The sequence below is a fragment of the Elephantulus edwardii genome, unplaced genomic scaffold, assembly GCF_000299155.1.
Source record: "Elephantulus edwardii isolate Elephantulus edwardi_28Jun2011 unplaced genomic scaffold, EleEdw1.0 scaffold00127, whole genome shotgun sequence".
Classification (NCBI taxonomy): Eukaryota; Metazoa; Chordata; class Mammalia; order Macroscelidea; family Macroscelididae; genus Elephantulus; species Elephantulus edwardii.
In genome coordinates, this window is record NW_006399877.1 from 4,069,644 (window position 1) to 4,096,631 (window position 26,988).

Consider the following 26,988-nt stretch of genomic DNA (forward strand, 5'->3'; position numbering starts at 1 on the left):
GGTGGGGAGCAGGGATAGGGGTGAGTAGAGGAGCAGGGGTGGGCGTCTGCAGGCACACAGCTCAGGGTCGATGGGAAGAGCAGCGGGAGGGGTCTTGAGGCACACATTTCACAGCTGAGCCTTCAGATCCTTGTAGACATCATGGGAGCTTAGCAGCAAGTTGCTGGTAAAAAGAGCAAGCCCTCTACGGGCTGAGACCATCTCCACATCTCTGTCCTGTCTTTGACCCCCTAAGACTTTGACCAAGCTTTCCTGGCTTAATGGCAGGGAGGCAGGAGATTTCCTAGATTGTTTAAATGAGGAAAATCAATCCCATGTGGAAGGCAGAATGTTCTAATCCTATTAGGCTCAGCACGAGTCCTAATAATGACCTGGAATTCTTTGTACACTCTCGGGTGCCCCTCACATAGCCGTCATCTCATCTGACTAGACCCGAGAGTGCATGAGTTCACCTTTCAGATATTGTCGTTACAGTTTGCTAAAGCTATTACCCGATTCCTTCGGGTCAACCCCACCCTCGGGATAAATCTCAGCCCATGGTCACTACTGAGGTCACCCAGTCATTAGGACTGTCTGGGAGTCCCCCCCCAAAAAAATGCAGGAAAGACCCTAGGAGAACTTCAAGTATCAGGCAACCACTGAGCCCTCCTGGTCCTAGACCCATCCGGCAGCACAGTGCCACCATTTCTTCATTTTTACTTGATTTATGCATTTCACCCCCTATGAACCTGGAGAGAGGATGAAAGTCACCCAAGTGTTGAGGACTTCTCCTTCATAGGGTCACTATGAGTTGCCTACGCCTTGACAGCACTTAACAACAAACAACAACCCCCAATCAAAGGGATCACATCTCCAGCATCAGTACAGACACGACCACAGGTTCGATATTCTAGGGACAGAAAAAAAACATATTTGTTGATGTGCCGCTTGAAAAATTCTTGTATGTAAAGATTCTTTTGGGGTTAAAGCGTTGAGTTGCTGCTGATTGAGGAGCCAGAGGTTTGAGTCCACCCGGAAGTGCCTCAGAAGAAAGGTCTGGTGATCTTTTTCCAAATATCAGTCACTAAAGACCCTCTGGATCCATGAAGACTGGCAGAACACCCAAGACTATGGCCTGTGATCATGCTTCAACCCGGGAGCAAAATCACTCCTGCGCTCAACTTTGCACCAAACAGCAGACAGGCCTGGGAAGGGAGCTGTATCACCAGGGAGGCGCACTCTCCACAGAACAGCCAACCCCAGGAGGGCAAAAAGGCAGCATCTGTCCGAGGCCCCAAAGGCAGGAAGGGATAGAATACAAGGTTAATGGAGATGAGACTCACAGGGGTGAAGTGGGAGGAGTGCAGTCACATTGTGGGCATTGCCACAAAACAGCATGTGTACAAATGGTCAAATGGAAACCCAGCATGTTCTGTAAACTTTTACTCGGTTCACAGTGAATTAGAGAAAAAGCATTCCACAAAAATCTCTATCACACTCTCTCCTCTAGCCCATGGCCTCTGCTCCGCCCCCACACCCGAGCATGCACCCACCTCATGACCCTCCTCTCCCCTCTGTCCCCTGGGCCTGGCACACGTGTCCCTTCAGATCCTGATGACCTGTGTCCTGCAGGCCTCCTGTCTCACCTCGTGTCCCCCAGGCTGCTCAGCCACCTCCAGCACTGACCCCAGCGCCGTCCTCCTGTCCTGCCCACTCCAGGATGGGCCCCTTCTGTCCTGCTTACCCCAAACGGGCCCCCTCAGCCCTGCTCACCCCAGAACAGGCCCCCTCAGTCCTGCTCACCCCGGGACGTGCCCCCTCCTGTCCTGCTCACCCTGGGACAGGCCCCCTCAGTCCTGCTCACCCCAGGACCAGCCCCCTCCTGTCCTGCTCACCCTGGGACAGGCCCCCTCTTACCTTACTCTCTCCGGGGGCCCCCTTCTGTCCTGCTCACTCTGGGGTGGGCCCCCTCCTGCTCTGCTCACCCTGGAACACAGCAGCCTTTCCTTACCGTCCTTTCTCACCGTTGGTTAGAACCACACACTTGGTCTTTCTCAGACAGAAGCACACTTGCCGAGGTTTTCTCTAACTGCAGTGCTCCTGAGGGAAACAGGTCCAAGCAGCCTCCTGACCCTCCCAGCACCCTGGGGAGCTCCAGGCCTCTGGTGGCCTCTTGACCATGAGCACAGTACGCTGACCGCTAAGTGTCCTGCCCTGGTAGTTTGCTGGGACCGGCACCACTGAACAAGTTTCCCAGCTCTGTGTAGTCATTTAAAGACATTAAACTCTTGATCTTGGAATGTTTTTTCTTTGAAATCAAAGGTTTTGGCTTCTCTGGAAAAACATTAGCATTTTAATCAGTACCATTAAGGTGCCTACCCTGCACCCCACCCCTATGCGTGAAACTCCCACAGCCTGGCGGTCCCCATTGTGGGGGTGAAAGTCCATTCTGCTCCCAGAGTGGAGGTGGGGGCCAGCGGGTGGCCTCTGGGGGCCCTGAGCAGCCTCCTGCATTTTAAAGCCCTGGGAAATTAATGAAGGGATTGAGAAGAGCTGGGCTAGGGTGCCATGGGAAAAGCAGAACTGGGTGAAACCAAAAACATCAAGATGCCAGGGGCCCATGGGCCAGGTCATCCTGCCCCGCTTTGTCCCTGTGCCTGGTTCTCCACTCAGGAGTAGGGCGGGGCCTCTGGGGCCCCCTGAGCCCAGAGCAGCTCTTCCCTGGTTCCTCATCCAGGGCCCCACACTCTGGAGGCTCCCTTCCCTCATCTGAAAGTCCCCCACAGGAACGCAGATGGGCCTCCCCCCAACAGCAAGGTCCTTGGTTGCAAATAAAACAGGTCAGTTTCTGGACCCAGTTGATAATCACACCGGGAAACGCAGCTTATGAGGGAAGGGCCGGGAGTTGCTGAGACTTCACACAGCAAAGCTTATGCCCCCTCAGCCTTTTCAGTGGGTAAATTCAGTGAGGCTGAGTCCGTTCCATGAGTGGTTCCCACATTCCCACCCTCTCTTCCCGAGTTGTTCTCCCCTGTTGACATAAGCTCACCATCCCCTAACCGTCCGATCATGCCAGTCGCTGTTGCTAACTTCATCCCGTTGTTGTTACTGACGTTGCTGTTAGGTGCCATCGAGTCCCCGGCAGCCTTGCGAACGATACACAGGCTCCTTGCCTACCTCACACCATCCTCACCACGTCTGCCAGACTCAAGCCGCTGCTGCCGTAACTGTGTCCGTCGCCTGTTGAGTGTCCTCCTCTCTTTCACTGACCCACCGTTTCCCAGCATGCTGTCTTCGCCCCTCCTGACAGCATTCCTGGCGTGTGGGATGGAGTTTCACCTCCTTGTGTCCCAGGAGCACTTGATTGCACTTCCTCCCAGAGAGACCTGTTTGCCCTTTCAGTATATTCACACTGCCAACTTCACAGTTCAAAGACATTACATTTCCCTTGGCTTTTGTTAGTCCCGGTCCACCTTTCATATACATATGTACATGTTATTAAGGGCTGTCACAACGCACAGAAACCCTGTGACGGCAGAGCTGAAGGTTGTCCGTCCTGCACTGTCCCTGCCAAGCCCAAGCTCACTGATGTGGACACAACATCAGACCATCTCGTTTGCGGTCACTGTGTCAGTCTATGTCATTGAAGGTCTTCCTCTCTTTCACTGACATACTTTTCCAAACACAGCTCGTGCATATAGTGCTTAAAAGATCACAATTCAAGGGAGCTCCAGTGGTCTAGTGGCAAGAAGCTGCACTGCAATCCTAGAGGTACACGGTTCAAATCTACCAGATGCTCTGCTGGAGGAGGGAGCAATCTCCTCCTGTACCAGTCAGATCTGATTTGATGGTACACGCACAAAAATATAATAAAATTTAAAAAAAAAGATGACAATTCCAAGGCAGACATCCTACAAGGGAAAATGTTATGTTAGGAGATCGTTTTACTGAGTGAGAAGCGTGTAATAACACATGTAGATGTTTGACGTATCTTCAACCCCATTGGCTCCGAAGGAGAAGGACCGATCGTCCACCCTTGCTCTCAGCTGTGCAGACCCCATGGGCAGGCCTTCTCTTGCTCCCTGACGTCACTGACCAGCAGAACGTGGCAGGGTGGGATTTTCATGGGATAGAGAGTGTACCAACTGAAGGAGGAATGTGCTACTCCTGCCGTTCACAGTGGACACGTTGAAACTGATGTGCTTTTCAGGAAATATACTTAGAAGGTGTAATGACCTTCCCTGGATGGACGGATTGGGCCTTTGGTAGACACAGACCTTACAAGCTAACCCCGGAACCTGCCTTCTACAGGGTACAGGGTAGAGGATGAACCTGTAGATGTTTATGACTTAAAATATCTTTGCATCAGTGGGTTGACATTGGTAATATACACAGTGCACGTTAATCGTCTGCCATACTCAGGCAGCTTGTGTTTTGCTGTGAGACTGGAAGACTGAGGTGCACCTGTCCCGAGCCAGGCTGGTTTCAGTTGCTTCATGTGCTTGTGAAAGCCATGGATAAGGAAGACTGAAGCACCAGTGTCGCCGAATGGTGGTGCTGGCACAGAACATTGACTATCCCATGATCTGTCAGAAGAACAAACGAATCTGTCCTGGAGGAAGTGAAGCAGAGAGCTCGTGGAGCTGAGGATGGTGACCCTCCGTCTTCCGTCCTTCAGGGACATTGTCAGGAGGGGGCGAGGCCCTGAAGAGGGACATCACACTTGGAAAAGTAGAAGGTCAGCGGAGAAGAGGCAGGATCGCAAAAGAGACGGCAAGGTGATGGGCCGGAGCATGGCAGGGGTGGGAGGGTGGCACCGGGGCCGCAGTGATGAGGCATTGCAGACCCAGAGTAAAGTATTTTTATAATTATTAATAATGAGACAGAGAGCCAGAATGAGATAGAACAGAGAGCATAAAACTGGGCCCCAGCAGTTCTCACAGGAGCTTCCCTGTATCTTTACTGAAAATTATCAGGAACTAAATCACAAAGAGAATTGAATGCAAATGAAGCCAAGCTCTTTCTATTAAAAACCTTCCCCTCTGCTCAGGAGGGAGGGGTCAGCAAATACAATGCAAGAATCTGGTAAACCCTTAAGGATGGCCTTGGTGCCCAACGATGAATTCTATCCTGACATAGCATTAGGTTTATTACAGATATTTAGTACTGGCTTCCCACAATGAGATGATGGACAGACAGGGATGATGACACATGCTGACAGATGTGAGGACACCGCAGGTCCAGGCAGTGTCTGGTTCTGACACCTGCTCGTCTGCCACACTCTGACCACCTGGCTGACTGATGTGCACCAGGAGCAATGGTATAAAACAACTACAGAGCAGCCATGGGCACAAGTACAGCCCCATGGTGTCCTTCCCAGCTCTTTACCCTGGTCCTCACCCTCAGTTCTACTCTGGTCACCTGGCCAATCTGGGTGGACAGCACCCCAGAGCTGGAGCCTAACCCCCAGGGTCGCCTCAAACACACTTCCATGTGGCCCCTCTCTGCCCCGAGCAGGGTCACCTGTGTCCAAAGGGTGGGCCCATCTCTCAAGTTTCCACCGTCCTGCAGAAGGACACGTGTGATGAGCTCACCACCTTCACGCCCTGATGTGAGCCTTCCCAGAGGAGATGTGTTCTCAGCCCGCTTCTCAAACTCTGTCCCTGCAGCTTGTGTCACTCAGAGCTGGTCCTTCACATTCTCTCAGAGAGCTTATCCTCAAACCATGTCCCCCTCGCCTGACTAGTGGGTGACATGTGGCCCTTTGTAGGCCTGGGGAGTCTGACTTGTCCTCCTAAGCCTGTGGTCCACAGCCTGCCTCCCCCAAGTGAAGCAAGCACCCCTGGCCACTATGTGGGGAATACCTCGCCAGACCCTTTCTGGCCCCAGAGAACTCCATGGTCTTGGGAGGTCAGCATCCAGCTCTGCCATTGTCCTGACTCATTTTGAACACTGTGTCACCTCCCATCATCCTGTCATTGTCCAGGACCACAGGTTCCTCGTGCCATCTCTGAAACGCCCACCCAGCAGGGTCCGGGGGCCCTGCATCTGCCTTGCTGACCTGTCCTTTGGATGTGATGGCTATCCGGGTCACAGTTGTCCCCAGTGGCAGCTCATCCTCTGCAGGGCCTGGTCACCACTGAATCACCCTTAACTTAGTGTCACTGACGGAGTTTCCGTGGGTTGAAAATCAGGCCTTTCTTCTGAGGTGCCTCCGGGTAGACCTGATGCTCCAATCTTTAGTTCACAACAGAGCAAGTAACTGTTCTCATACACCTCCTCGGGAGGAAGAAAGAATCAGGGCAGAATGCGTGCGGCCGGTGGAGCTGGGCTGGGGCTCAGCCCGTGCCCTGGCACTGCCACTGTGCGTTCACCAGGATTTCACTTCATTTGGATCCATGGTCAACACCCATGGCAGCCACAGGAAGGAGATGAAACAATACACAGCATTGAGCAGAGGATTCTTTAAACTGTCAAAGAGCAAAGATACCACTTTGAGGGAAAAGGGCACATGACCCAAGCTTTGGTATCTTCCATTGTCTCATATACTCTTGAAACATATGCTGCAGAAGATCAAAGACTATACAGCCTTCAATCTGTATTACATCTAAACATCAAGAAAACAAAGATCCTCACTGTTGGGCCAACAGGCAACATCATGATGGTGGAGAAAAGATTGAAGTTGTCAACGATTTTATCTTACTTGGATCACCAGTCTGCATGCTTGGTACCAGTATTCAGAAGATCAGGAGAGGTAATGTATTGGGCAAGTCAGCTGTCTAGGATCTCCCCAAATTATTGAGAAACAATGGTGTCAGTTTGAAGACAAACTGTGCCTGACTCAAGCCATAGTCTTTTCCTTCACTTGCTATGTGTCTGAGAATTAGATGGCAAATAAGGATGGCAGAAGAATTGATGCCTTTGCATTGTGGTGTTGGAGGACAGTACTGAATATCCCTTGAACTGCCTCAGGAACAAACAAATGTCTTAGAGAAAGTGGGGCCATAGTGCTCCTTGGAGGCAAAGAGAGTAAAGCTTTATCTAACATCCTTGGAGCATGTTTCTAGGAAAGGCTATTTCTCAGAAAGGGACATCATACTTGGAAAGGTGGAACGTCAGCAAAAAAGAGGCAAACCTCCAACTAGATGGATTGACAAAGTAACTGCAGCAATGGGCTCAATAATATCAGAAAAAAAATGAGGAGGGCACAGGATCGAATAAATTTCAGATCTTTTGTTCATAGGGTCGCCATGTATCATACACGAATCAATAGCACCTAAATACTATGGGCTATAAAAAAAAATAAACTATGTGTCAAAAGCACATCACTCTCTAGGAAGTACAGGTAGAATGCTCCCGTAAAGCGAGAATGGGGAGACTGTCACACATACTCTGGGCCTGGTGTCAGGTAGAGTCAACCCCTAGTGATGGACAACATGCTTGGTCAAACGGAGGGTAATGAAAAAGAAGACCTTCAACACGATAGATTGACATCGTGGTTAAAACAATGATCTCAAACACAGAGAAGTTTGTGACGAGGTTGCAAAAACAGACGATGTGTCATTCTGTTGTATGTGAGGTCACTATCAAACCAAGTGAGAGACACTTAACAACAGTGCTGTGAGTTAGAAGTGTTTCGTCCATCAGAAAAGGAAACAGAGGCTGAGAAAGGCCAGGACCAACAGATACAAAGTAGGACAGGGTCTATCAGTGTTCTCAGGCTGCTGAGATAAAGTACCACTAACTGGACAGCTTACAGGAGCAGGTAATTGCTCTCTCACAATTCTAAAGGTTAGAAGTTTGAAAGTGAAGTGCCAGCTGGGCCATGCTCTATCCAGAGCGTCTGGAGGAATCTCTTCCTCGACACCCTTACAGCTCCTGGCGGTTCTTGGCCATCCTTGTTCTTCCTTGACTAGTGGCAGCATCTCTCCATTGTCTGCCTCTGTCCTCACGTGACTATCTTTCTTCTGGGTGGCTGTATCGTTCTTTTTTATGGGACATCACTCATTGGATTAAGGGCTCAACTTGACCTCCTGTTAATAACTAGCAAATAACTCCCATACCTTACTGACTTTTTTTTTAACATCAATTCAGATTTGTGTTTTATATTATGGTAATTGCTTTTCTGAAAACATATGCTGATTTTATTGTTGGGTTTTTGTTCATTCTTACCCTTCGTCTCTCTGGAATATAGCTATCTGGAAGAACAAAGATGAATCTTGGAACTTCCACCAGGACTATGATCCAGAAATGATTAAAGACGAGAAACGGAAGGAATTAGAATCTGAGCTCAGGGTGCAGGTATAGCTGCATTTGTATCATAGTAATAGCAAGTCAGTAACTGCAGAATTGGGGGGGGGGGTTGTTTGTTTTCTATTAGTGACATTATCTCAGAACTTAAACTATTTCAAATCTCATAAAACACTGAAAAGTGGTATGTGTTTTTCATTCACCAAGGTTGATGAGTTGATGAGACAGGAATTGAAGAATTTAAAACTCGTTGTGGACAGAGAAAAGGAATTACCAACCAAAGGAAAGAGAGAAGGTAAAAAGGTGAGTCATGAACAAGTGTGGGCAGGAGTGAGGCAAGTGGTGTTGTCCAGATGGCCACATAAGTCAGAGCAAGACCACTCAGTAGGATTCTTAGGGGGTGACTTTTCAAAAGTAGATCTCCAGGCCTTACTTGCGAGATGCCTCTGGGTAGATTTGATCCACAAACCTTTCAGTCATTAGACAAGCACTCAAACATTGTGTCATCCAAGGGTCTCCTGATCATGCCTTTAATATCTTCCAAGTTAAGTAATCACATCTGCAGACCTAGATGTTGTGATGATTGGACACAGCCGTCAAGGCAAAGAAAGGAGAGACTGAAGACATAAGCGACAGTCTCCCAGTGCCTAAAACCAGGCTTTCTCCTTTTCAGCCACACATTAATCATCAGCCTAGACTTCCTCACCCTCCTTCCCTTTGTTTTAAGCCCAATGTCTTCCTCTGTTCTGGAATGAGTAGCTGTGAATGTCCCTCTTGGAGTGATTCTGGTTGAACACACAGTGGACAAAATCAAAGTAATTACATGGCTATTATGGCGTTTTTAATAAAGCACTTACTGCTGAATATCAAAGACTACAGTTTGTAATGGTAGTGACATCTCAACAGCAAGAAAATAGAAAGCCTTACCCTTAGACCAAATGGCAACATCATGATTGATGAAGAAAAGATTGAAATGGTCAGTGACTTCATTTTACTTGGATCCACAGTCAATAACCTTAGTACCAGCAGTCAAGAAATCAAAAGACAGCGTGATTTTCCCCTGGTCTTTCTCTCTCTCCAGACCAAGGAATCATACTCAGGAGCCCCCTTAATAAAGCTACTTTAGATTTCTCTTTCTCTCTGGTCCCTTCCTTAAGTCCTTAGCCTTACATCCAGTGCAAAGACCTAACATCCTGGTGCCAAAACCCAGGAGAGGAGCCAAGGCGTGTTGCACCCCCACTCTCTTTTGGGGCAAATGTGGCGCCCCTCACTCTCTCTCTTGACCCCACCATCTCACACAGTGTCAAGACATCAAACTGATAAAAGAAATGATCAAATTGAACCAGCTGCTGTGACATCCCTATTCTCCCCTGGCTACTGGTGCTGGGCCAACCCAATCCACTCTGAGCCCCAGATCTTTGCCCCTGTTCAGCAGGAAGTAGCTAGAATAAAGATAAATCACCCCTTTTCTCACTAAAGAGGCTGGGATGTCCTGCCCAAGCCAAGGTCAAAGGAGGAGAATGAAGGATTCAAAGAATATCAACATGTCAACAAAAGGAGTGAACAGCCTTTACCCAACTGGCTAAACCACAATGGAATGCCCCTCCCTTCACTCCCTAAAGACTCTTACTATAAAAACCTGCCCAACCCACCTTAGGGCTTGGTTTTCCCCTATTCTGTCTCTCTCTCTCTCAAGACCAAGGAATCCCACCTGGGAGCCCCCTTAATAAAGCTTCTTTAGCTTTTTCTTAAAAAAAAAAAAATCAAAAGACATATCGCATTGGGGAAATCTGCTGTCAAGGACTTCTTGACAGTGCTAAGGAGCAAGATTGTTATTTTCAAGACAGGTTCAACTGATCCAAGCCACGGGCTTTTCATCTACCTCTTACATCTTTCAAGGTTTGACAATGACTAAAGATGGCAGAAGAAGTAACAATGCCTTTCAGTTGTGGTGTTGGTGAAGAGTATTGAATATCTCACTGACTTGCCAAAAGAACAAACAAATCTGTCTCACAGGAAGTTCTACCAGCGTGTTCCTTTTTTTGAGGCAGGAATGGTGAAATTTTGTCTCACTTTGGGCAAATGTTTGGGAGGAACCAGTTCATAGAGAGAGAGACTGTTCTAGGAAAGGTTGAGTCGGCAAAAGAGGAGCACTGTCAACAGAATGAATTGACACAGTGACAGCCACAGTGGGGTGGAATGTGATGGCTCAGGACAGAGTAACCTACAGGCCTGTTGTTTACAGGGTGCCATGAGTTGATTCAACAGCACCCAACAGCCAACTTCTTCCCGAGGTTTTTTTTAAAGTTGTGACTTAGGTGAAAGTTTACAGTGGAAATTCATTTTCCATTTAATAGTTTGTATACATTTTGTTTCGTGACATTGGTTGCCATCCCCTCAATATAATAGCATGCTCTGTTCTTCTTCTCAGGGACCCCAGTTCTACTCACCCTTCTTTCCAACCACATCCTGCCTTCTGAGCTTCATTTTTGGGGAAATGCTGCCCTTTCTCATCCTTAGACACCTTTAAGACTAAAAATGAACCCATCTCAAGGGATCTTCTGGCAGTCAGATAACAGACAAGCCTGGACACTGAACATTAACACTGATGAGGAATTATAGCGATAAGCAGTAGAAGTATCAATGAATTGGTTGCTCTTGAGAACAATGAGCTCAACATGCTGTGAAGTTTTGAACACTCAGATTAGCCTGCGTGACATTGATACCTTCCTGAGAAGCATCAATGGAAAGTTATGTGACAAGTGGCATGAGGAATGAGACAAAGGGAAGTGGAAGTCACATTGGTCACATGTGAGGCTGAGGGGATGAGAGGATGTTGCCTAATCCTTTGTGCAGCAAGAAGTAACCAAATCAACCAGTGGCGGTTGAATTGGCCCTAACTCATGGTGATCATTGATACTTTTAAATTGTGATGTTGGAGAACAGTCCTGAATATCTCATGAACTTCCAAAAGAACAAACAAGTCTGTGTTGGAAGAAGGGAAACCTTAGAGGCTCCTTAGAGGCAAGGAAGGTTCAACTTGGTCTCACATACTTTGGGCATGTTGTCAGGAGGTTAGAAAAAGATAACATGCTCTGGTAAGTGGAGGGTCAGAGAAAGAGAGGAAGACCCTCAACTGGTGGTTCAACACAGAAGAAATTCAACGAGGCATTTCTTCACAGAGATAATGGGAATGACACAGGATAGAGCAAGGGTCTGATCTGTTGTTCACAGGGTTGCTAGGAGTTGTGGACTGCTTGATGGTAGCTAACGATGAAGACGTGATGGTGTCTGGTGTTGGGGCAGAACTGTGCACCGTGGGCTTTGTGAGGCTGTGAGCATTCCCGCAGCCACAGGTTATATTTTAGGTAGAATAATGGCACAGTTAGAGCCCTTGTGGAAGTCGTGTCAGAGTCCATTCCTGTAGGCTCTCTGTCACAGATTGGATTTTGTAAAAAAAAATTTGTGTATCCATAGCTGGGCTACAATTCTCAGCGTTCATGGTGTTCTCTGTGTGTGATCTTAATGCAGGCATTCTCCAAGCTGTGAACCTTCCCTCTAGGATATTACTGAGGTTGGATCAGAGGCAGTTAGGGAGCTCTGGTGGCCTGGTAGTAAGAATTGTGCTGCAAACCTAAAGGCACACAGTTCGAATCCACTCTGCAAGAGAGAGATGGGTAGTCTCCTCTCCTGTAAATTTATTACCTCTGAAAATTTACTGGAGGGTCAGAGGTGGGTCAGTTCCAACTCAGATGGCACATCACAACAACAACAAGAGATGGTTACCTAGAGCAGCGTGCAGTCTGCAAGGTTAGGTCATATCTTGAGTCAATCTCTTTTGAAAGATAAAAACCCTATACTGATTTCCACCAAGTTGAGACCAACTCATAGCAGATACCACCCCACCCCCACCCCCAACCTCCGCCAATGGATTTTCAGAGTCTTTAAATCATCAGAGAGGAAATTGAACATTGTTCTCTGGAGGAGCCACTGGTGGATTCAAACCACTAGGTGGGCGTCAACTTTGGCTTAGTCGCCCAAATTTCTAGCCATGAGACCATTAGAGCAACCTTTTTTGAGACAGAAGATTAAAGATTGTGAGGATGACACAGGGTCGGATGGACTTTCCTTCTGCTGTGTGTAGAGCTGTACCTCACATCAACAGGATACACAGGAACCGGCATGAGAGGGACCCACTCCCTCCAAGAAGGAAGATCCTGGAGTGGAGTGTGTCCTTTGGATGGAGGGTCCCCATGCTGAGAATCTGCTAGACCCAGAAGAAGCTTGACTCCAGGGCACGTGGAGATCCCCAGAGAATGCTGGACCCACAGATGCTGGAAGGAGACAGGGCCTTCCCCCGGGTGACAGAAGGGGAACCTCCCCTGGAGCCAGTACGCTCAGTTTGTCCTCCTCGCTCCTAGACCATGACAGCGTGAATCTCTGTTAAAGCCCTTCACTTGTAGTACTTCTGTCACAGATGCCCTATTAGAGAACTAGGACAGTATGGTCTATGTCCAGAGCCTCTGAGAACTAGAAGTCAGTGGGGATTGGTGACTGGGTCCCACAGACAATCAATAACTCTGTGTGGCCTGTCACCCTTGACAGAGTCCTGCATCAGGACCAAGGAAACACCAGGCCCTGGGGCCTGGTGGAAGCCCAGCCTCACATGGGTCCCTCTGTGGAGACCCCACCTTCTAGCCACACAGGACGTGTCATCATCATCTCCCTCGGACTTCCGGTGGCAACCCTGTACTCAAGGACACGTGGCTCCTTCACCTTCCCTGTAGCCTTGACCTTTCACCTCTCCCCACCCCCACTCAACCCCAGATAAGGTTCGTTTGCCTCATTTCCTGGGCTGATTACTTCCTGGCTTTAACTAAATTGTGGGGTATGTCCATTCTCTTCCAGAAGGCGAAAGAGAAGAAAGGCAAAAGAAGGGAGAAGAAGGATAAGGACCTGACCGAGAACAGGTGGGGAAGCACCTGGTGTCATAGAAGACAGGTGATGAGGTGTGGGGGATTCAGGGCCCGGGACAGCTCTGAATCACCCTGTAAACCAGTGAAGAGGTGAGGGAAGCACCTGGTGTCATATAAGGAGGTGGTGAGGTATGGGGGAGTCAGGGCCCAGGACAGCACTGAACCACCCTGTAAACCAGTGAACAGGTGAAAGAAGCACCTGGTATCATATAAGGAGGTGGTGAAGGAGCAGTGTGGGGGGAGTCAGGGCCCAGGGCCGACCTGTAAACCAGTGAACAGGTGAGGGAAGCACCTAGTGTCATATAAGGAGGTGATGAGGTGTGGGGGAGTCAGGACCTGGGGCAGCACTGAGCCACCCTGTAAACCAGGCACCCTGAAGCCCACCAAGTCACAGCGCCCGCTGGTGTGTCAGAGTAGAACTGTGCTCCCTAAAGTTCACAATGTGGGAGCATTCAGTCATAAATCACCAGGCCTTTCTTCCAAGCCACCTCTGGGTAGATGGGAACCTCCAGCCTTTGAGGGAGGAGCCGAGCGTGTTTCTGGTTTGCAACATTCCAGGGCCCCCCTGGTCTTCCTGCACAGAAGACCTGTCATCCTGATCCCCAGGCACAGGGAGCAGTGGTCTCAGGACCAAGTCCTGGCCCCTTCATGCTCCTGAGGTCCCAGGATCTCGTCTCCTCCAACTAGAGGAAGTTGCATCTTCTTCCGACTCTGAGGAGACCCTGATTCTGAGGTCCTGGAGGGTGGAGGAGACATGGGGGAGACATTTGTTAATGAAGAGGAGAGGCCCACTGTGGTCCTGCGGAGGACAAGCCCGTGTCCTTGGCCTTTCCTCAGCTGGACACTGATCCTAATGCCCATTTTCAGATACTCGCTTTGGGTTTTTAAGGTGTTATGACCTTTACCTGTTCTGCTAGTAGAAGGAAACCATGCCTGAGTTTTCACATATATCCATGGAAGTGAGTTAACATCCCAGCAAACATACACCAGGAAACCCTTGACCACGCACCGTTCTTGCAGTGCGTTTTATGAGCAGGTCCCTGAGTGTGTTGCTCGTCATTTTGGGGTGCTCCCTAGGCCCCCTTTGTCTCCATTACTCACTGCAGGAGAGGGCAAGCTCGAGGAGGGTCCTTATGTTGACATTTCTGCTGTTGGCATTTGGGTTGGCGTCCGAAGGGAAATTGAGGGCATTGCCACTTCCGTGCTGATGTTAGGATGGCAGGAGTCGGACTCTGGGTCCACGATTCCTCAGAGGTAGAAACTCGAGGGCTCTCATGTAATGGCACTGAGCTGGTCAGAGAGCAGATGAACAACAGTTGAGTTACATTGTCAATGTACGTTTACACTTGTCCAGCTAAAGAGAGAACTTTCCAGTCCTTGGGAAAGACATCCTGCAGGGAAAGGTGGGTCAGTGAGAGAGGAAGGTCCTCGACGAGGTGGGCTGACATGGTGACTGGAGCAATGGCCCTGAGGTGGCACGGATGGGCCAGGGCTCAGATGTATTGTTCACACAGCTGCTGTGTGTCCTCGTGGGCCCAGACGTACCTACTAACGACCACAAAGCCAAGGAAAGACGGGGAAGGGGAGCAGAACAAAGACCTGGAAACGGAGGAGCAAAAGATCTCAAAACCGCACCCAGCATGCGTGCCTACAAGTTCCTACAAACCCGTCCAGAGGGCGGCCACGGCGGGTGGGGCTGGCCGGCTCCCTCCATGGGCACTGCGTGCGCTATAGGCCCCAGACCCTCGCGGGGACTAGAATGAAACATAAATTTCCCAGCGGACTAATGACCTGCTGCTGGGAGACACTAACTGAATGTGTAACTATGTGTAACTGTGTGGCCATTACTGGGTAATTTCTAATTCGAATTTGGGCCATCAGGAAGATGATGAAAGGGCAGGCCGGGGTTGGGGGAGAAGGGGGGAGCGGGGATGGGTATGACGCTCCCAGACACATGAGGACATAACTCCTGTTAACGAGGAGCATCAGCAGACCCTGGGGAGGGGAGGCGATGGATAGCTTTTTAAAACATTGAAGACAACTCATTTGCATAGATTGAAATGTACTTTGAGGTGGAGCGGCCTTAAGTTCCTTGAGTAGGTGATCACCCCGAATCTGACTGCCCCCATGGGTGCACCCAGCTGCTCCTTCTGTTGCTCATGGACCTCTGCTCTGCCCCCAGGAGCATCGAGTCTCTGTACAAGGAGCTGGTGGAAGAGGGGCTGCTGATACAGGCGTCGAAGGTCAACCTCTCCGATTACATCGGTAATGTGTGCAAAGGATGGACATCTATGCAGGCTGTCGCCTGGCGTTCTCAGGCCCCAGTGACATGACACTCTAAGCTGTCAGGTCATTTCCCGTGGGGTCCCTGTGGGACCGAGCAGAACAGCCCATGGGGCTCCACACTGTGGCCTTCCGCCCAGCAGCCAGACATGCCAGCCAAGGGCCTGCCGGGACTCCTGCTTGGGTTCGCTTGTTTGGGGTTCCAGCAGCTGGAAATGTGTGCTTGTCCAAACCCAGACCCGGCCCATTGTGGCTTCCGGTCAATGCTTGCTGGGCTCCCAGAGAAGCCCTTGAGTTCCCAGGAGCAGCAGCTTCATGGTAAGGCATGGTGCTGCCTGCAGACTCGCAGAGCGAACCACCAGCTGCTCCCTGGAGAAGGATGGGCATCTCCTCCGTGCGCTTTGTTGGGACTGCTGTTAGGTGCCAGCGAGTACGACTCCTAGTGACCCTGTGAACACACACCTGAACCCTCGCCCACCCGGTGCCCCTCACAGGCTCTGACACACTGAATCCACTGCTGCCGTCACTGTGTCAGTACACCTGGTTGGGGGTCACCCTCTTTGTTTGGGGGGTTTTGGGGGTTTCTTGGTATTTTTAATTTTTTAAATTAATTTTAATGAAAGTTTACAGAGACTTAGGGTTTCTAGTCATTCATTGTTTCACTTTTTTCCTCCCCACCAGTTCACTCTTCTCCTTGAAAAGAAAGGAAAACTCTTTCATTGTTATGCAATCCCTCCCCTCAAGTCCACTCCACTGTGCAGCCTTCACTCTGAACTTCTGAAATGTTAAGAATACCCATTCATATGTCCCTTTTAAACAGTTCTTGCCCTCTTCTGTTTCAATGCAGTACACATCATTCCTCCCCTCCTTTTCTGTCTTCCCTCAACCCCGATGTCAGTCCTGTTTTACAACAGGAGGGTGACCCTCTTTCACCATCCCTCCACCTTCCCAAGCACGATGTCCCCCTCCAGTGAATGTGAGAGATGTACAACCTCTGAAAACACACTCGTGGGTCAGTCATGAGCCAATACTGACTCAACAGCACACAACAACAACAAAACGACAGCTTCACTGAGGAAGAGTCAGGTGGCTTAGTGGTAAGGCGTTGTGCTGCCGATCCAAAACCAGGCAGTTCAAATCCACCCACTGCTCTGTGGAAGGAAGGAGGACACTCACCTCCCATGTGACTCACAGCCTCTGAAAACCCACAGGAGGGTCAACTATGAGTCACTCCCGACTGGACAGTGCATAAGAACGTAACAGCATCGGTAGGTGGACCCGTTCCTGCCCCCACGACACGCAGAAGCAGGGTCTGAGCCTCGGACGAGCCTCCTGGAGCTGGCTTTGTGCCTGAGCTTACAGGGCAGGGACTTGTTCGATGCTTCCAGGTTTCAACACGACGTCAGTCAGTCCAGACTCAGGGCAGCCCTGTGCATGTCAGTGTAGCGTTAACACCCTGGGTTAACCACAGTGGTCATATGGGAGTCGTTTGCCAGGCCTTTCTTCCTAGGTGGAGTGAGTTTGAACCACCAGCCTTTTGCTCAGCAGCTCAGCATGTTAACTGTTGGCACCAGCGATGCGTTTGCCGTCTCTGCAGTTGAGGGCTGGGGCCGGAGGGCCCCTTCCCATGGGTCTGTGATCACGCGTCTCATTTCCCTGTGGATTTTATGTAAGAAGGTTGTGTTTAAATAGGGGGCTCTGGCCGTAAATCCATGGGGAGTTGTGCTGCCCCGCTCTAAGGCCGCACGTCCCTGGTTCACACCCACCAGTCAGTCCATGGGAGCGAGATGGACAGTCTCCTGCTGTGAGATTTACAGCCTCAGAAACCAAGGGCACATCAGCCATGAGTCAGTTCTGCCGTACGGCAGCAGGGAGCATGATATTAACGTAAGACGCTAGTGTGTAGACACGTACCACTCCGTTACCCATCCTCGTGTTACCTCTTCTGTGGCATAGATAGGATATGTGCAGGTCGTTCCACCTTGAGTTCTCTAATCTGGGTTTCCTAACTATGCTCTCATGTTCTGATCCCTGCAAGCATCCCAAGCTCCTCGTTTCTCTTCTCCCTGATGCTCTGAGGTCTGACATCATTTCCTGGTCCTCAATTTCAATTACAGTGAGTAAGGATGACAGAAAGACTTGATGCCTTTGAACCATTGTGTTGGGGAAGAGCACTGAACATCCCCTGGACTTCCAAAAGAAAAAACAGCTATGTCCTGGAGAAGGTGCAGCCAGAGTGCTCCTTGGAGGCAGGAATGGCGAAACTTCAGCTCACGTATTTTGAGCATGTGGCTAGGAGAGTCTACTCCTTGGACAGGAACATGAGGAGAGACAGAGGGTCAGCAAAGAGAGGAAGACCCCCAGTGAGATGGATGGACAGTGACCGCAGCAGTGGGCTCATGATTCAGAGAAGATGAGGATGGTACAGGACAGAGCAGGGTGGGAGTCTGCTGTTCATAGTGTCACTATGAATTGTCCTCAACTCAACAGCACCTAACAACAACAACAACAAATTTCAATTCCTTTTCCTTCCACCATTTCCTATTTTCTGTTCCTCCAGAAGTCCCAGTTTCTCTGCGGGTATCTGGACCATTCAAAGCTCCAATAGAGAAGGTGAAGTTCCTGGTTAAATACTCAGCTATTAGCTGAAAGGTTAGCAGTTCAAATCCACCCAGAAAAGCTTAGGAAGATGAGCCAAACAGCCGTCTCTGACAGTCCACCATCTGGAAGCCCCATGGAGCCGTCCTGCAGCCATTTGTAGCAGTCCCCGTATTGGGAAGTCACCAAGCACAGTACCATGTTCTCCTGACAGACACCCAGGCCAGCTGAGTCCTTCACTCTTAGACCCGGCACCCACTGGCTCAATGTAAGACAACTGTTGACGTAAAATCTGTTAGATATCCAGAACGACTCGTCATCTGTCAGTTACTGTACTGTGGTGGCTGGTGTGTTGCTGTGATGCTCCAAGAGAAACCATCAGGATTTCAAATGACGACAAGGGGTGGCCCATGGCGGATGGGTCTCAGTGGAGTGTCTGGTGTAAGATGGGCAAGAAGGAAGAGTCAGTGACCCACTTCTGAAAAACTGGCCAGTGAAAACTCAACAGACAGCAGCGGGACCCTGTCTCAGTTAGAAAGAAAGTTGCTCCAAAGACAGCTAGAATGGAGGTGCCACCTCAAAGTCGAGTTGACCTTTGTGATGTGAGTGGAGTAAAGATTTCAGGACGTTTATCTGCATATGTGGCTCAGAGTGGGAAGAAACCGCTGCAGCTGTCCATAAAGAAAGGGATGTGGAGGACACAAAGCATGCGTCTAAGAAAACTGGGAGATATAAAAAGTTAAATGGAACTCGAAAATCAATGTTCTAGGCATTAATGGCTAGAATATTGATCACCTTATGATTAACATAGACCAAGCTGCTGTGGGCCGATTTTGAATGGACGGCCGTATGGTATACTGTGCGAGGAAGGACATATTGAAGAGGAAAGGTGTTACATTCATTGTCCAAGAGGACACTGGAGACCTCTCCTGCGATACAAAGCTGTCACTGGCAGGATATTATCCATGAATATTCAAAGAAGACCTTGTAATACGACCGTTACTCAGATTTACGGACCAACACACAAAACAACCAACCGCTAATGCTGTAAGTAAAGGAAATGTAATATCTTTACCAACTTCCGCAGCCTGAAACTGATCAAGCACGCACTCAGGATCCTTCCTGGTGGTTGAAGTTAGGAGGGAGCAGTTGTTGGAGAACGAGGCCTTCGTGACAGGCTTGACACCAGAGGGCACGTGGTTGAATCTGGCAAGACAAATGACCTCATAATGGAATTCTCTTTTTTCAGCAGCATGAACGGTGAGTATCCACGTGGGCCTCACCAGATGAACACACAGGATCCAAATCAAATCCATCTGTGGGAGGAGGAGAAGGAGAAGCTCCGTGTCCTCAGTCAGAGCGAGGCCAGGCGCCAGCTGCCGAGCAGACCAGAATCGCTCATTGTTGAAGTGGAAGCCGAGGAAACCCCAAGTCCACAGAGGCCCAAGGACGGCCTTGCTTCCTTCTCATCTCGAGTGAGACCATCTCCAGGGTCGATTTGATGCATTGAGCATTAATGACCAAAGACCAAATCACATGAGTTCTGGGACGATATTTAGGACATTACACATGAAGAAAGTGAAAATTCATAGTAAACACCACCTTGAACATCTGAAGAAATGCTAAAATTTCCTCTTGCATGTAGGAAGCTCAGTGACAAGAAGACTTGACAAAGTATGAGACGTGAACAGAAGATTTTAAAGGGTGGCTTGAGACCACAAATCAGAGCATCCTCGTGAGATCATGCACAAAGCTTGGAGTTAGAAAACCCACAGGGAGATGCACACCCAGGTTTATCGCGGCTTTGCTCACAACAGCAAAGAGCTGGAAACAACCCAAGTGCCCATCAGCAAACGAATGGAGAGAGAAGCTGTGGTATATTCACACAATGGAATAGTACACTGCATTGAAAGAGAAAGCGAACAAGCATTGAGACCCGAGTGAGAGGCAGCCTGGAGAGCCTGTTCCTCCAGTGTCCCAAACCCACCCTGCAGCCGATCAACCACATCGCCCAGCAGCTCGGCCTTGAGAAGGATGTGGTCCACGTGTGGTTCTGTAACCGGCGTCAGAAGGGCAAACGATCTGGTGATGACTACTCCCAACGAGAGGATTTTGAGCCTGCTGTCTCTCCTTTCCCAGGAGGACCGGTGCCTTTTCCTTTGGCACCAGGACCCCATTTTGGTGGTCCAAGCTATAGAGGCCCTCACTTTACTACTCTGTACTCCCCGGTCCCTTTCCCTGAGGCGGAAGCCTTCCCACCTCTCCAGGTCTCTCCTGTGAGCTCTCCCATGCATTCCAACTGAATGAAGTGCCTGTCCTTCCTAGGAATGGGTGGCAGAGGAAAGGAGAAAATTTGGAAATAGCCATGGTATTTGTACTAGGGCTTCTTGGTTTAAGTTCCTCACTCACTAAAGAATGAAGAAATTGGGGGGAACACCTGAAAGAGGATAGGAGATTGGGGGTAGAGTTCAGTGACGCTGATAATTAATCCTCCTTCATCTTAACTAAAAGAATCTTTGCTTTGTTCTTAAATAAAATACTTGGGACTGAGTAAAAAAAAAGAAAAAAGAAAAACAAGGAACTCATGCAATATTATTCAAAATGGGTGACCCTGGAGGACATTATGCTGAGTGAACTATCTCAGTCACAAAAGGACAAATACTGCATGGTGCCATGGTTGTAAAACAGGACTGACATCAGGGTTGGGGAGAACTTAAGAAAAGGGGGGAGGGGATAAATAGTGTATACTACATTGAAACAGATAAGGGAAAGAACTGTTTAAAAGGGATATATGATTAGGTATTATTGTCATGACAGGAGTCTAGAACAAAGGCTGCACAGTGGAGTGGAATTGGGGGTAGGGATTGTATAACAGTGAAAGAATTTTTCTTTTACTTTTCAAAGAGAAGAGCGAACTGGGAAGGAGGGATGGACATGGAGAAAATGAATGAATAGAAATCCAAAGTCTCTGTAAAATTTCATTAAAATTAATAATAAAAATTTTTAAAAACCCACAAGGAAGAACATGGTCAGCATTTTTCAACCTGAAGGAACTCAAGAAGAAACTTCTAAGTCTTGACTTGTGATATTAAAGGTTTGGGCAAGATATTGAACAGTACCGGAGTATAAAAAGAAGACAGTGTACAAAAAACAAAGAGCGTGTTGAAATTCACCCGTTTCAGGAGGTGGCATATGATCAAGAATCGGTAGCAGTGAAGGGAGAAGCAGGCTTCCCTGGAGGCATTACTGAAAAACGGAGCTCCAGGAATTGACGGGCTCAAGACCAACAGAGGCATTTCCACAAACAGTGCAGCACTGGACATGCTCACCGTTCTATGCCGAGAAATTGGAAAGGCATCTATGGACAGCCAACCAGAAAGAATTCATATGTGTGCCCATTGTTAGAACGGTGATCCATGGAATTAAACAATAATTGAATAGTATGAACTGTATCACATGCAAGCCAAGTTCTGCTGAAGATAATTTAAAAAAAAAAATAGCTGCAGTAGTTCATTTACAGCAAACTGTAAGATTCACAGTGAAATTCACACTGCATTCAGAGGGGGACGTGGGACCTCATCGGATGGGTTATGGCTGAGGTAGAGCATAGCAGAAAGGTGTTTTCCTGTGGGGTGTAGACTCCACAAAGGCTCTTACTTGTGTGGTGAATAATATTGTGAGGGTTGGGAATTCTAGGTAACATAATTGTGCTCACGTAAAACCTATACGTAGATCAGGAGACAGACATAAGAACAGAACACGAAGTTACTGTGTGGCTTGAAATCAGAAAGTGTTTGCCTCAGGTATTCGTTCACCAGGGGTAGTCAGTCTGTGTATCACGCAGGTCATCAGAGACTACATGAAGAGCATGTGATCACGATTGGAGGAAGTCAGTCTGTCAAAAGCAGATGACACACCCCTGCTTGGGCGAAGGTGAAGAGGACCTGAGGCGGCCACTGACCATCAGGGCCCGTCGTCTTCAGGGTGGACCACACCCCAACAGGAAGAAACACAAGTCTTGCTAAGCGGCATCCCGATAAATGGAGAAAAGAGGGGCTGTCGAGGGTCTCTTCTCCTCAGCTCCCCAGCTCCCATCCGCAGAAGCAGCAGTCGGGAAATCAAAGGTGGTACCGCACTAGGCAAATCTGCTTCAAAAGACCTCCATAACGTGTTAAAAAGCAAAGCTGTCCCTTTGAGGACTGAAGTGCACCCGACCCAAGCATGGTCTTTTCAATCACCTCCTATTCAGAAGAGTCCTGAACAATGGGCAAGCCAGACCAAAGAGGAGTGGATGCTTTGAATTACGGTGTTGGCGAAGACTGTTACTGCACCATGCACTGCCAGGCAGCGAGCGAGTGTGTCTTGAAGGAAGTTCAGCCGGGTGTCCCAGGGCAGTCAGGAGATGCAGCTGGGCCTCTGAGCCTGATACCAGGAGGGGCCAGTCCCCGGACAGCATCGCTCTGCCTGGGAAGCGGACGGTCAGCGACCAAGGACTGACACAGTGGCTGCAACGTGGCTCGGATGATCATGGGCAGGGGCTCCACCGAGCAGTGTCTCGGTCTGCTGTACACGGGGCTGCTGTTGACACAGCATGACTTGCCAGCACGTCACAGTGACAGCGGGCTCTGGAAAACAGAATGCATTTGCGAGTCAATGTGGCTTTATTCAGTCCGGAGCATGGAGCCACTTTCACATCACCTCCAGTGTGATGTTTATTAGCACTAAGGGCCAGATTTACGGGTTGTCACAGACCCCTCTGTGGCTTCTCTGTGGAGCTAACTGGTCCCCTCCCCTATTGATTTCCTGCTCGTCAGCGCGGCCAGCTGAGGTCAAAGCACACATCCTCATCCTCTCCCTGCCCTCGCCCACCGGCCTTGCCAGGGCCCCTTCCCCTCTCACTCAGATGGACGGTTTGAAAGACTGCTCTCCACACAATAGCCCAGCAGCTGCTGGCCAGCCTTGAACCCTGATCCTGATCTGTGAGAAGGCTTAAACACGTTAGATGTTTTTGCTGTTCGTGTACTCACATGCACATACTGCGTGTCATCTGTGTAGCATACCTTTACGGCCTAAGAGACTCCGCAAGGTGCTTATTGTAGGACGTAGGGGCCAGAAAAATACCAGCGACGCTGGGATCCACTCAATGAACATTTCATTCAGTGCAGGTACAAACCACAAGGAGCCCACGGGAGCCTGGAAGGACTCCGGACGCCCGTCCTGGTGACAAATGGAGTCCGCCAAACTCATTTTCCTGGTGACCTTATCTAAATTAGTTAGAAAATAACAGTCCAGATTTATGGCGAGTTACAATTAAGCCCTTTGATGCCTTCTAATTAAACCTGTAAAGATTTATTCCTGTATTTTTCCTTTGGTTATCATTAGAAAAAAATGATAAAAATGTAAATGAATGTTACCCTCAGATGGAGATGTTTCTGTTTATCCCGAGAAGACTCAGACCCTTCCTTTCAAAGGACTGCATCTTAGATCCGATTTACAGCGCTGCAGGACCGACTCCAGGTCAATCGTAAAGAATTCCTCGTTAGGTTTCCCGGAGTGTTAAGCCTAACCTGTGGACAAATGCTGTGGTTCTTTCCTTCACTCTTCCCTGCGTAGCTTTCATTTCGGAACTTTGCTCCCACAGCCCAGGACTCAAGGAGTATACTGTAAACCATGAGGGCACTCGCTGCACTAGCCAACAGGCCCCTGGTTCGTGAGGACCACAGAGCAAGGCTGGCTCAGAGGGATTTTTTTGTCTTTCTTCATGCCTTCATCTGAGACCTTTTTTGCATGACGGTCCTGTAAACCGGTGAAGCCAGTTGTCATTGTGCTGATTCTGACACGTGATGACCCACGTGTATGCTGAGTGGAACTGCGTATCCACCTTGAGGATTTCAGTGGTGGATTTGACATTCTAGGTTTCATGGCAGGAAATATGTTAGAAGCACCTTTCTTTTTTTTTTTTTTTTTTTGCAAAATGAAACATTTACTATAAGAATAATTATTCCTATTTATAAATTAAAAGGATATAATTTTGGGTTTGTTTTTAAATGTTTATATTTGTTTGCATACAAAATTTATTTACATTGTGTTTCTCATTTTGGTTCATTCACACTGTGTTCCACTCAATCATTCCCTCACATTGCCTTTTATGAAGTTAATCACCGTTGAACTATGCCCACCATTGTGCTATTTTCAGGACCCTGCCAGATCTTTCCAATTTCCTTTACCCCTTCCTTCCCCCCATCAAATTGTGTGACCCCATGATTCCTCCCTGCTCGTTCTCGCCCCTCTGTTCCCACCCCTTCCCCCATGGCCCCCCATACACATTTTACTCGTTGTCCTTCTATTTTTACAACAATGGTCTTATGCATTATTTGCCTTATGAGAAGTGGCTGCTTTTTTTTGGAAGTAGGTTGTCAGGCCTTTCTTCTGAGTCACCTCTGGTTTTACTCAAACTTCCAACTTTATTTCCATTTTCACCCAAGCTAACTGTTGGCACCACTCAGGGACTCCTCATAATACAGTCACCATATTTTTATGCAGATAACTGCATGGTTTCAAATTGGGAATGGCGTACGCCAGGGATGTGTCCTTATCTCCGTACATTTTCAACCTGTATGCAGAACAGATTATCTGAGAGGCTGGGCTCTATGAGGAGATCAGGATTGGTGGAAGATCTATCAACAGTCTGTGTTATGCAGATAACACAACCCTGCTTGCTGAAACTGAGAAGCACCTGAAATGCTTGCTGCAGAGGATCAAGGACTGCAGCCTTCAATATGGGTTGAGGCTCAAAGTCAAGAAGACAAAGATTCTCACCACTGGACCAATTGGCAGCATCAGGATGGACGGTGAAGAGATTGAGATTGTTAACAACTTTAGTCTGCTTGGCTCCACGGTCAACACTCTTGGCACCAGTAGCCAGGAAATTAAAAGATGTATTGCGATGGGAAAGTCAGCTGTTAGGGACCTCTCCAAAGTACTGGAGAGCAATGGTGTCTCTCTGAAGACTAAGGTGCATCTGATGCAGGCCATGGTCTTTGCAATCACTTGTTACACATCAGAGAGTTGGACAAATGACTAGGGAGGATGGAAGGAGAATTGATGCCTTTGAACTGTGGTGCTGGAGAAGAGTATTGACAGTACCATGGGCTGCTAGGAAAACAAAGAGATTCATCCTGGAAAGGGTTAAACTGGGCTGCTCCTTGGAGGCAAGGATTCTGGGGCTTCGTCTGACATACTTTGGGCATGTTGTAAGGAAGGACAGGTCCTTGGAGAGGGACATCATGCTTGGTAGGGTGGAGGGACAGCGCAGGAGGGGAAGGCCCTCTATGAGGTGGATCGATTCAGTGACTGCGGTAATTGGGATGGGTGTGTCAGAGATGGTGCCATTGGCACAGAGCAGAGCAGAGTTTAGGGATGTTGTACATAGGGTTGCTATGAGTCGCAAGCAACTCGATGGCACATAACAACAACAACAACAACATGAGCTTTATACCATTTGCCAGCAGAAAGGCCCCTTATGCCCTAATTTCCTGTGTTACATATGCGGCAATGCGGTGCGCATTCATTATTCGTTCTGCTAAGATTAGTAGCAGACCGGTTACAGGAAATGCAGAGCCAACTTCGCCCCCAAGTGTTTGATCTATTGTGTAACTCCTTGAGTTCTGACATAGCACTCCCTGCTTCCTTCAGTTCCCCCACTCCTCGGGTTTGGGCTTCACTGGAAAGTCTCCCCAAGACTCAGCCCCGACAGGAGTGACTCACGTGCCTAGGTCTGCAGGCCGGTTTTTGCAGAGCCTGGTGAACGTTGTAGACTGTGAATTGTGGAGCAGCCGGAAAGCAGGCATGCCAAAAAGAGCTCTGTCCTCCCTCTCATGCACTGTTTTAAGCCTCTCGTAAGGGGGCTTGTATCCCACCCTAATCCTGTCTCCTTCTTATTGTTGTTGTTTATCTTTGGGACCAACCCATAGCTGACCCACCAGAGGGTTTTCTTTTTCTTTTTCTTTTTTACACCAGAGGGTTTTCAAAGGCAGCAAATTGGATGGGAGGAGATTGCCTCCTCCCATCTTTCCCCCGCAGATGATCAACTGGTGGGTTCGAACTGCGAGCCTTTGGGATTGTAGCACAGATTCTTACCACTAGGCCACCAACGCTCCCTATCTCCTCAAAACAATAAATACTTCAACACAAAAGGAACAGTTAATTCATGGTGAGGAAAGACATTCTGAACGATAAGCCTTGGACACCACATGGAGTGTCTTTGCTAAAGTTTGCTCTGGGTTGATTTTCTGTGTCAATATCATGCCATGTGGAAGAACCCACAGTCCCATCCCCTCATCTGCATTGTGATACTTGTCCTCCCCAGGTGAGTACAGCTACCTGGGGACCACGCTGCGCCAGCTGGGCATAGAGCCCATGCCGTCACTTATGGATGTCAGACAGCTCATCGCCCTCTACGGAGTCCTGCCACTAGGTAATGGGCCTCCCTGTCCACGTGAGCCTCCTGCTTGGGGCCCACCTGTCCAGGTGCACCTCCTGTATTGGGGATGTCCAGCTTCCACGCGAGTCCTGGCTGTGGGCAATAGGTAGCAGGCCCACCTGTCCACATGCATCTCCTGCAATAGGGGCGCCTGGCTTCCACGCGAGTCCAGGCTTTGGGCAGTAGGTAACACACCTGCCTGTCCACATGCGCCTCCTGTACTGGGGTACCCCGCTTCCACGCGAGTCCTGGCTTTGGGCAGATGCATACAGTTCAGTTTCTTGCTCTTTGAAGCTGCTGTGCTTTTAGGAACTGCAGTGAGTCTACAGGCACTGTTTCCACAGCAGTTGTTCACTCCGTGTCTGTGTCACATGTTGGTAATTCTCACAATCCTTGAAACCCTTTCCTTATGGCATTGCA

The 26,988-nt window shown here is 48.9% G+C and overlaps 1 protein-coding gene across 1 annotated transcript in view; it reads left to right on the top strand.

Moving 5' to 3' along the window:
• The window catches only part of IQCA1 (IQ motif containing with AAA domain 1), a 135,706-nt gene that overhangs the window by 85,341 nt on the left and 23,377 nt on the right, over window positions 1–26,988 (top strand). Inside the window, exons 10-14 of the mRNA XM_006893518.1 lie at window positions 8,174–8,280; window positions 8,437–8,532; window positions 13,138–13,199; window positions 15,388–15,470; window positions 26,455–26,562. Coding sequence (XP_006893580.1) covers window positions 8,174–8,280; window positions 8,437–8,532; window positions 13,138–13,199; window positions 15,388–15,470; window positions 26,455–26,562 — 456 coding nt within the window. The remainder of the gene's footprint in view (window positions 1–8,173; window positions 8,281–8,436; window positions 8,533–13,137; window positions 13,200–15,387; window positions 15,471–26,454; window positions 26,563–26,988) is intronic.